At 69.8% G+C, this 10,596-nt stretch overlaps 1 protein-coding gene across 4 annotated transcripts; it reads right to left on the minus strand.

Annotated features, from left to right (window-relative positions):
* Positions 1–744: 744 nt before the first annotated feature.
* ANPEP (alanyl aminopeptidase, membrane) lies at positions 745–9,852 on the minus strand. 4 transcript variants are annotated; one of them, XM_063347033.1, is made up of 21 exons: positions 9,557–9,852; positions 5,853–6,609; positions 5,451–5,596; positions 5,231–5,364; positions 5,018–5,144; positions 4,753–4,907; positions 4,564–4,677; positions 4,294–4,437; positions 4,146–4,211; positions 3,931–3,996; positions 3,552–3,724; positions 3,387–3,463; positions 3,089–3,222; positions 2,913–2,968; positions 2,661–2,808; positions 2,414–2,505; positions 2,124–2,234; positions 1,869–2,036; positions 1,652–1,792; positions 1,434–1,515; positions 745–1,186 (listed from the first exon to the last, which is right to left on the minus strand). In XM_063347033.1, the coding sequence occupies exons 2-21, from the start codon at positions 6,536–6,538 to the stop codon at positions 1,022–1,024; spliced, it is 2,985 nt and encodes a 994-aa protein (XP_063203103.1). In that variant the 5' UTR covers positions 6,539–6,609; positions 9,557–9,852; the 3' UTR covers positions 745–1,021. The 4 variants fall into 4 exon arrangements, with proteins under 4 accessions (XP_063203103.1, XP_063203101.1, XP_063203102.1 ...); XM_063347031.1 differs by having other exon boundaries at positions 5,853–6,860; XM_063347032.1 differs by lacking the exon at positions 9,557–9,852 and adding an exon at positions 8,785–8,945.
* Positions 9,853–10,596: the final 744 nt, after the last annotated feature.

Below are 10,596 nucleotides of genomic sequence, written 5' to 3' on the forward strand. Positions count from 1 at the left end.
GGACCCCAGTCACTGCGCCAGGGGCACCCCACGCCGCGCCAGGGGCTCGGTGTCCCCAGCCAGCCCACCCCGCAGCTCAGAGATGTCCCCAGAGCTGGGGTGACGGAGGGAACCCCCACCCAGGGCACTTCCCCAGCCCCACTGACCGCTGGAAGAGCAGCTCCCACCCGCCCGTCGGGTCCCTCTGCCCAAACCATTCCCTGCGGGGACCTGGGCAGTCCACGGGGGACGGTCCCCGGGGGGGCCAGCTGCTGGCACCCCCTCCTGCCAGGGCAGCCCAGGGAGCCGTGGCTGCCTCCTGCCCCGACCCCACAGCGCCTGCTCCGAGGGGACAGTGGGGAGACCTCCCATGCCCGGAGGGACCGGGCAGGCCAGGCGCCGTGCGGTGCCGGGGCCCGGCAGGAGAAATCGCACCCAGCCGTCAGACGGAGGGGCCGGGGGGCTGGCGTCGGCAAAGCCCCCAGAGCCACTTAGCACCGGGCTCCTAACGGCCCAGGGGGCTCTGCGTTCCCGGCCCCCACCCCGTGCCCACCGCAGGGTCCCAGGCGCTTCCTGCCCAGGCCCCAGTGCAGCCCCCCCAGGCCGGTATGTGCCCCCCGTGCCCCCCAGCACCCCGGTCCAGTGGTGAGAGCTGTCGTGCAAGCCTTTATTTACACCCCCCCAAGCCTTGCACGAGCCTGCGGGGCCCAGCGCCGCTCCGGGCAGCCAAGGGCAGCGGGACCCCCCCACCAGCCAAAAGCCCCCCATCCCCACCCTATCGCCCATCATACAGGCGCCAGGCCCCGCCGTGGGCATTGGCCGCAGCCCCTCCCGAGCAGCCCAGGACCCGGCCAGGCTGGGCCGGGGCCACCAGGAGGGAGCGTTTGGGGCTGGTGGCTGGAGTGAGCAGAGCTGGGGAGTGGGTGAGGGTCCAGCCCCACGGCTGTGGGGCAGTGGGGTCCATGAGCTTCAGTTCAGCCCCCGCCAGCCCATCCTGTGCCAGCTGGGTCGGGCGGAGAGTGCGTTGCGTGGCATCCGTGCGTTAGCGGCGGGGAGCCATGATCTCACCCTGGAACCAGGACAGCACCGTCTGCTGGTTCTCGTTCACCCAGTTGATGTTGGCGCGGGTCCTCTCCAGCGCCTGCTCCAGCGCCCGCGTCCCCGACCCGAAGCCGACGTCCTGGTTGTCCTCCTTGAATTGCTGCAGCTGCAGGGGAGGAGAGGGGCTGGAACGGGTGTGGGGCAACCCCAGCAGCCCCCCGACGGCCCCCCGGCACAACCCCGGCAGCCCCTGACAGCCCCCAGCAGTGCCCCGGCTGCCCGGACCCCTGGGCACATGGGGCGCAGGAGCTGTTGGCGAAGGGCGAGCTGCAAGGCACCGCCAGCACAGAGCCGTGCCCCCGCCGCGGCCGGGGCTGGGCATCCCTGGTGCCAGCTCCAGGGTCCAGCCTCACCTGCTGCAGCTCAAACTCCGTGGAAAACCGCTGGGTCACTGACAAAATCAGCCGGGAGAAGGAGAAGGAGCCGCCCCCATACCTGGGAGAGCAGAGGGACGGCTGAGCCGGTGGTCCCGGGTAGAGCAGCACCCCCCAAAGGGGCACGGGCAGATGGGGGATGCTGCCCGCCCCAGCCAGCCCCCCGCAGCCCCCTGCAGCCCCCCTGCGGTGCTCACTGGCTGAAGAGCGTCTTCCAGTTGCCGCGGATGAAGTCCCAGGCCAAGGGCTGCCCCACCACGTTGCTGGCGATGCTGTTGATGGTGGCGGTGGCATCCTGCTTCCGGATCTTCTTGGGGTCGAGGGTGTACTGCAGGTACCTGGGGGGGCACACGTCACTGGGTGAGGGGCTGGCAGGGGCAGAGCCACGGCGCCCAGCCGGGACCCCGCACCCACCGGTTGAGGATCCAGGGTTCGCGGCTGCAGGAGAGGGCCGTGCGGAGCTTGTCAGCCTCGGACACAACGGTGGCCTCTTGGAACTTGTCCCAGATAAAGGTCCAGGCCTCCTCCCCGCCCGTGGCCACTATGCTGCAGTAGATGGAGGAGCGCAGGTTCGGGGGGATCCTGCGGGAGAGAAGAGCCATCTCAGCTGGGAGCCCCTCACTGGGCGGTCGTCCACCATGGTGGCACTGGGGCACCCTGGGGACTCACGGGTTATGGCTGATGTTTTGCTGCCACTGCCTGTAGTAGTTGGTGGCCAGGTCCTGGCACTCAGCGATGCCGTAGGAGCAGGCTGTGCTGATGGCGTTGATCTCGTTGTACCTGGGGAGAGAGGGGCGGCGCGGGGCTGGGGACCAGCACATGACAGCCAGGCACCAACCAGCCGGTGCTGAGTCGCGAGCGGGGCCGTGCCCTGTCCCCAGCACACACTGGGGTGACCATCCTGGTGTCGCCGGGGAGACCCCGGGAGTCCAGCCCAGCCCCGGGGCCGTGGCACTCACTGGTCCATCAGGTCCTCAGGGATGTCGTTCCAGTTGCCGGTGATGTTCTTGTAGTGGTCGAAGAGGGGCGTCACCTGTTTCCGTATGTATTTCTGGGGGGCAGGAGGACGGTCAGCGCCCGGTGGCACCAGCAGCAGCACCCAACCCAGCTCTGGGTGCGGACTCAGCCCCTCACCCCCGTGCCCCTGGCACGGGGCTCTGCCAAGCGGCAGAAGGGGGCCGGGGCTGGGCGGGTGGCACCGCTCACCGTCATCACCCCGAAGACCTCACTGCGGTCAAACATCAGCTGGAAGTAATGGAGGTTGTTGAGCGCTGCCTCCCAGGGCATGTACTCCGTCTCCTGGCTCAGGAACCGCGTGGTGCTCAAGGCCAAGGTCACGTTGACGTACTTGGCCCTGTGAGGGGGGAGGACAGAGTCAGCCCTCCGAACCCACGGCCGCTGCCCGCTCTCAGGGCTCCCACCCCGCTGGACCCCCCCGGGGCAGCCGGCGCGGCTCACCTGGCCAGGTTAAAGGCATCATCGATGATCTGGGCACGGTTGATCACGGGGATGACCTGAGAGAGGGCAGAATCGGCGTCGCAGGGCAGCCCTGAGTGGGGTGCGTGGGGTGTGGGGGTGTGCGAGGTGGGGGCCCACCCACAGCCCACGCCATGGCCCCGGCTGGCCCCGCGTACCTGGTGGTTGCTGGAGAGCTGGGCGAGGAGCTGGTCCCAGTTCTCCTGGTTGTAGTTGACGCGGAAGTACCCGCTGACGTTCAGGTTCAGCAGGAGCCACCTGGCGCTGCCCACCTTGAATGTGTCGTTGGTGTCTGGGAGGGGGAGAGGAGGGTCTGACAGAGTCGCCCCCCACCCGCGAGGGAGGCCAGGCTCAGCCCCCCCCACCGGTGTCCCCCCCGGGGGACCCCAACCTCCGCCAGGGCAGGGGAGGTGGCAGCAAGACACCCGCTCCCAGCCTGGGCAGGACACACCATACCTGAGACTTTGGTCAGCCAGTACCTGTCCCCCATGGCCTCATTCGTCATCCAGGTGACGGGGACGATCCAGCTGTAGCTGTGCCGGGGACAGGCAGGTGGTGGGACCAGCCCTTGCCCCCTGGCCCCCCCAGTTCCCCGTCACCAACAGCCCCCACGCCACTCACTTGAAGGGGGAGGGCCTGTCCACCTTGGAGTTGGGGTCCAGCAGGAAGTGCTTCTGGCTGATGGTGCCATCGAGGGTGTTGACGGTCACCACGGGGAAGCCCATCTGCAGCGTCCAGGTGTCCATGATGCCGCCGATGGAGCTGGGCAGCACGACGTTGTTCTTCTCGACAGCCTGCGGGGGGGGGCAGCGCCGCGGGTCACCGGTGCCGTGGGGTGCGGGTGGGGCGCGGGGCTCAGCCGGCGCTGCACCCCTCGCCCAGCGCGCAGCAGCCACGTGGCTGGGACCCCGTCTCACCAGCCGCCCCCGAGAGCTGGGGCAGCGGTGGGGAAGGGGCCGGTGTTGGGGGGAGCAGCCGGGAGCCGCCATCCCCCTCCTACCTGTTGCAAATGCTGCCAGAGGTCCGTGTACTTGGTGTTGCTGTAGGCAAAGGTGCTGATGTAGGTCTGTGGGAGGGCACCGGGAGAGACAGGTGGGCAGGGGCAGGGGCAGGTCCGGGGTGCAGGACACCCACAGAGCACCCGGGGAGGGCCCTGCCATGGGCCACCCACCCCGCGCTGGGGCTCGGTGCCCCCCGGCACCAGCAGAGCCTCACCTGCAGCCCCTCCCGGAACACGTCCTCGGTGAGGAAGTCGGAGAGCATCCGCAGCACCGACGCGCCCTGCAGAGACGGCGGGTGAGAGACCCCGGGCGCGCGGGGCACCCCGCAGCCCACCCCACCGCCCCGGTGCCCGTGCGCCCACCTTGCTGTAGGCGATGCTGTCGAAGACCTCGCTGATCTGGGCCGGGGTGTTGATCTCTTCCTCGCTGAAGGTCAGCGGGTGGGAGGTGGCCAGGGCGTCCGTCGCCATCACCGCGTACACCTCGTTCAGCACCATCAGGTCTTTCTGCGGGGGTGAGTGCCAGCACCCGCTTCAGCCCTGCCTGCGCCCTCCTGGCCGCGGGGGACGCCCCCGGGGGTGCAGGGGTGGCGGGGGTGCCTGCACCCCCTGCCCGCTTGCCCCAGCACTCACGATGTTCCAGGAGGGCTCTGCCGAGTCGGCGCCCAGGTACTCCACGTAGGAGGCGAAGCCCTCGTTCAGCCACAGGTCGTTCCACCACTGCAGCGTCACCAGGTTCCCGAACCACTGCCGGGGGAGCACAGCACCCCGTCAGCCAGGCCCAGCCAGCCGGCAGGGCAGGTGGGGGGTCCGGGGGGGTACCTGGTGGGCCAGCTCATGGGCGATGACGGTCACCACCCGCTCCTTGTTGCTGATGGAGGAGTAGTTGCTGTCAAAGAGCAGCGAGTTCTCCCGGTAGGTCACCAGCCCCCAGTTCTCCATCGCGCCCGCGTTGAAGTCGGGGAGGCCGACCTGGTCTGGGGGACAGAGGGGTCCCGTTGGTGTGCTGCTGCCGGGGAGCCGGACTGCCCGTCCCCCCCGCGGCAGGCAGCTCCTCTCGGAGACCTGGCCGCCCCGTGGCACCCACCGGACTTGGGCAGCGGGTACGACATGTTGTAGCTTTCCTCAAAGAACTTGAGGATGGGGCCAGTCACCTGGAGGGCATAGGCGCCCTGGCCCTCAGCGATGGCCTTGGGGCGGCCCCAGATGCGGATCTGGAGGGGAGAGACATGGGGCTCAGCCGCTACCCGGGCACAGACCCCCCCGGCGGGCAAGGGGGTGTCTCCCACCCCCAGCCTACCAGCACGTTCTCCGAGGTATTCTCCACGTAGTCGAACTCGCTGACGATGAAGGCCAGCAGGTAGGTGGACATTTTGGGGGTGGTCTGGAACGTGGTGATGTTCCAATTATTGTCGTCATTCATCTGCTGGGTGCCTGCGGGGAGCAGAGGGTACAGGGTCACCGCGCAGCCCTGCCAGGCCCCTGGGCCCCCCCGCCGGGGCTCCCCCCGCCCCACTCACTGTTGACAGGCATGTTGGAAATGGCTTTGTGGTCGGAGGGATGGATCAGCGTCACCGTGAAGGTGGCTTTCATGGCCGGCTCATCAAAGCAGGGGAAGGCTTTCCGCGCGTCTGCTGCCTGCATCTGAGTGGTGGCCACCACCTTCCTGCAAGCAAACCCCGTCAGCACCCGGGGGGGCCTCTGCAGGGCCAGCACCCCCCCAGATCCCTCCGCTCCCCCCACACCCTGCCCGCTCCCCAGCCCCCTCCTCGCTGGGGTGGCATGCAGACACAGCGGGGCACGGAGGCTTCCCCGCACCCATCCCGCCATCCCAGTGGGAGGGAAGCCCCAAACCCCCCCCGTGCCCTCCGCCACCCCCAGGCCAGCCCCGCACCCCCCTCGGCCCCCTGCCCTCCACCTACATGTTGCCCAACTCATCCACGTATTCGCTGCGGTAGAAGCCGGCCAGGTCATCAGCCAGCTCCCCCGTGAAGATGCTGAAGAGTCGGTAGCGCTGGTCCTTCTGCAGCTGGCCCTCCAGCTGCACCACCAGGTACTGGGTGGAGCTCTCCAGCCAGGTTTTGGAGATGAGAGGGGCACTGGAGCCATCCACTGCCTCCAACGAGACGAGGAAGGACCCCTGCATGGTGTAGTTCAGCTTGTTGCTGTGGATGAGGATGAGGTTGGTGGCTTCCTTGCAGACAAAGACCACGCTGCTGTTGCCCTTGAAGATGTACATGTTGTTGGTGTCGGGCGTCAGGAAGGGCTGCAGGGTCACCTCGTAGGATTCTGGCATCAGCGTCTTCGGCAGCCTCCACCGGTTCCAGGGGTTGTCGGGGACGGCGGTGGTGCTGGAGGCAGCCGTGGTGGCGGGGACGGCGGTGGTGGTGGTCTTGGGGATGGCGGTGGTGGTGGTCTCAGCGACGGCGGTGGTGGTGGTCTCAGCGACGGCGGTGGTGGTCTCAGCATTGCCAGGATCTGAGATATGCCCCTTGTTCTTCTCCTGGGCATACACCACCGAGAGCGCGATGATGGTGGCCACAGCCCCCAGGCCCAGCACAATGGCCACGATGCCCACGCTCTTGCTGATGAAGAAACCGGCTGCCATGGTGGTGCTGCGGCGGCGGTGCTCACGCAGGAGGTGCTGCCTGGCTGGCACGGCTTTTAGCCTCTCGCTCACTTGAGGTTTATTAGTCCAAGTTAATGGGTGAAGTATTAAACGAGCGTGAGGCTCAGGGTGGTGACGGCCCCCAGGATGAGCTTTCCACCCACCCGCCTCTTGGCCTTGCAGGAGCACTAAAACCCAGTGCAACTAGAGCGGGAGGTGAAACCAGCAGCTCGGGATTGCACCATTGGGGATGGGCAGCGCGGGCGTGGGCACGGACTGTGGGCCAGGACTCCCAGGGTCCCTCCCAAGCACCTGCCTGGCCCTGCAAAAGGAGGGACAGAGCGGGTGGTCACAGCCGGCGGCCACATCCCCACCTCACCGCGGGGCAAGGCGGGCAGCCCCGGCACCCGAGCCCACCCTCTGGTTCAGCATTGCCCTGTTTGCCCTCAAGTGACGGGGTCTGCGCCACCGCTGGGGGGTCCTGGCTGCCCCTCTGCCTGCGAGGGACCTGCTGCTGGGGCTGAGGGCACGGTGGCACCCGCGGCCTGGTAGGGGTGCACCTCGCCAGGCTGCCCAGGCACCAGGGGCAAAGCGGGAGGGCGCAGGGTGCAGCCGCGGGGGTCTGGGCGGCGCGGGTGGAGCCTGGGCTGTGCTGGGGAGCCCACCTTGCCCGCAGCCCTCTCAAAGTCTAGGGCTGAGTCACCGGGCTCGCACCTGGAGGTCAAACTCCAGGCCCTGTGAACCCAGCCTGTGCAGGCACATGCCCGCTGCCACCCACCGCGGGGCACCCAGCAGCCTGCACGTGCCACAGGCAACGCTCAGCCCCCCCGCCAGCTGCAGCCCGGGCGAGCTGGGGGTCCCGAGCGGCACAGCACGTGGCTGGGAGATGGGGGGTCCTGTGGGCACAGCCTCACCCGTGCCCCACGGCGCAGAGCCCCTGGCCAGGGGTCTGGCTGGAGCCACGCAAACACCGAGCCGGGGCTCAGGGCGCACACGTCTCCTGAGAGCTCTGCCCTGGCAGGGAGAGCAGCCCGAGCCCCCCAGGCCCTGCGGGTCAGCCCCGGGAGCTCTGCCAGAGGCGTCCCTGGGCTGGGGCGTCAGAGCGGGCACAGCAGAAACCATGGAGCAAAGTCCCGGCGAGGGGCAGGGTGGGGAGGGGAAGCGCTGGTCTCTCCCTGGGAACCGAAACTCCTCTTCCCAAGATCTGTCTCTCCAGCGGGGTGACATGGGCACGTCCTGCTGGGAGAGGCACCTCTGGGGCAAAGGTGGGGTGAGGCTGAGCGTGTCCTCAGGGAACCGTGCCCTGTCCTCAACAGCGCCCAGCTGCACCCGCCAGCGTCACTCTTCCCGGCAGAGCAGGCCCCGGGATGCTGCGGCGTTCCTGGGCAACCCCTGCGCTGCGGAGCCCGGCCGTCCCCACGGCACAGCAAAGGGACGCTGTGCCCCGGTCCCTGCCCTGGCCAAAGGCCGAAGGCCAAAGGCACAGGGTGTGGGGAACAGCAGACGCCAAATCGCGGCTGGGACAGTCCCCCAGGGACCGGGGGCCGCAGCAGCCGGGAAGGTGCCAGGCACCCCGCACGCCCTCCGTCCCGCACTGACGGGCACCCTGTGCCCCTGCGGGCACTGGCCCTCCCCACACAGACTCCCCTCGGGCATGGCGTGCAGTCACTCACCCCGGCTCGCCCCAGGGCCGGCCCCCTCACACACTTCTCCCCTGTTGACGCCAGCGGCCCCCACACCCCGCTCTGAGCCCCCTCCCGGGCTGCCTGCACCACCCCACGCCCCCCATCTCCCCCAGCCCACGCCGGCTGCTGCTCCCCCCACTGCAAAGCCTCCTCCTCCCGCGGCCCTTGCAGACGGCGCACACGCGTGTCCCGTGTCCCACACACAGGGCACACGGGTGTCACGCACGTGGGCACACAGCTCCCTTGAGGCTCTGGCCCCACGCGCCCCATAACCTCGCACGCGCGCACATCCCGCAGCCCCATAACCTCACGCACCCTCATGGACCGACCCCCCCCGCAAAGCCCGCCCCATCACATACGTGCTCTATGACCCCCCTGCACACGAACCCCACAGCCCCACCGCCTGCCCCGCGCCCCACAGCCCCGCGCCGGCCCCTTCGTGCACCCACACGGCGCCTTTCCCCAAGCCAACGACCCCCCCAGGGTGGGGACCCCCAGGACCCCCGGCTCGGGGTCTGCCCCCCCGCCCACGACGGCAGCGGCATCGCTCCCCCCGCTCACCTTCCTGCGCTCAGCCGCGGGCAGCGAGGGGCCGCGGGGGTCCCGCCCGCCCCGTGGCCATCGAGGCACCCAGCACTGCGCCCTGCCTGCGCGCTGCCTGCGCCCTGCCTGCGCCCTGCCTGCGCCCGGTGCCGGGCTCTCCGCTCCGCCAGCTCAGCCTCCAGCGGGAGGAAACTTCCCTCCTAAAGCTCCGAGGGAAGTAACCCGAACCTCCTCGCCCCCTTAACCCCTGGGCTGCTGGCCGGGACGGGGGCTGGGGGGCACGGCCCGGGGCGGGGGGGCCGGGCAGCGGGGGGCAGCGCGGGGCAGAGCCCAGCCCGGGCTCCCGCACACCCCCTGCGGGAGCGGGACTCTGCTGGGGGAAGGCGCCTCCAGCCCCGGGTAGAGCGGGTCCCCCCCCCCGGGGCTGCGGGACCCCCCCCGCGGGGCTGCAAGACCCCCCAGCGCCACAGCTGGGAGGCGTTGGCCGGGGCTGTGTGCCGCATTGCCCCGCTGCTGCGGATAAAAACCCCCCGCCCGCTCAGCCCCTACACCCCAGAGCCCCCCCGGGGTCCTGCTAAGGGTCCCCTCCCTCACACCAGCCTTGGCCAGCACGCTCATCCCCGGGGGGGTCGCAGGAAAGGGGACAAACCATCACCCAGCAGCAACCAAGCCAGGCTGTGCCACCTGCCCACAGCACCCAGAGCACCCCGGCGTGCCGGGAATGGTGTCCCTGCTTGGGGGGTGCCCCTCGCCCAGCCCCCCAGCCCAGCACCCTGTGCCCCAGACCCACCTGGCACCCCCTGCCCAGGCAGCAGCGGGTTCAGAGACGTCCCGGTCCTTGTCACAACCTGTGGGGCTGTGGTCGGGGCACGGATGGCTTTGCGGGTGCAGCACCCTGAGGCAGCCGGTCCCCGAGCTCCCCCCGCTCAGGGAGTGACCCAGCAGAGCCTGGGCACGGGGCCGGGACTCGGACTCACCCGGTGGCTTGGCAGGGCAAGGATAAACATTTGCCTACTGTACTGCAGGTACCTGCGGAAGGGCTGGGCCCGTGCCAGGCTCCATTGCGCGCTCCCCTCCGCCTCGCTGCCGGGGAGGGGGCCCTGGCGTCGGGGGACACGCTCCGGCAGGCACCCCGGCTGAGCTCAGCACAACCCAGCAGCCCGCAGTGCCAAAGCAGAGTCCGGCCAGGGACAGGCCACGGAGCCGGGAGCCGACAGCCAGGAGCCAGCCCCAAGACACAGCCACGTCTCCCACCTCCGGACCACGCCGGCAGCTCGGATGGGAGAGCACTGACCCCCACATCCCTGCACATGCTGCGTCCCCCCAGCTCGCCTCGGGGTGCGGGAGGGGTCCGGTGACCCGGCTGCAGCCCCTTGGGACACGCAGGGTCACGGCCAGCGCCCCATGCCTCACAGCCCTGCCCTGGGCAGGAACGCTGCTGCCCGCAGCAGCCAGACCTCACCTTCCTCCCTGCGCCCTGCGCCCTGCCAGGTCACCCGGGGCTCCCGTCCCTGGGCAGCTGAGGAGCCAGGGCTTGCAGGGCCACCTCTGCCCAGGCCAGGCTGGGGCTGCTCCCCGTGGCCACCGGGGTCAGGGCTGCAGCCCTCCTGGGTGGCGAAAAGGGCGTCCCAGGGTTTGACCGTGCTCATCCCGGGGTGAGCCACCCCATCGTCTCTGCCCACGGGCAAGGGGAAAGCGGGCGGCTGGGAGCAGCAGAGGGACTCACCCTGCCCCGGCCCAGTCCTTGCTCCTCGGCCTCCCGCAGACCCGCGGCTCCGGTGGGATGTGGGAAGGGGCAGCGAGGCCAGAGCCGTTACCGGAGGCGGCCAA

The sequence above is a fragment of the Chroicocephalus ridibundus genome, chromosome 9, assembly GCF_963924245.1.
Source record: "Chroicocephalus ridibundus chromosome 9, bChrRid1.1, whole genome shotgun sequence".
In the NCBI taxonomy this organism is placed as follows: domain Eukaryota; kingdom Metazoa; phylum Chordata; class Aves; order Charadriiformes; family Laridae; genus Chroicocephalus; species Chroicocephalus ridibundus.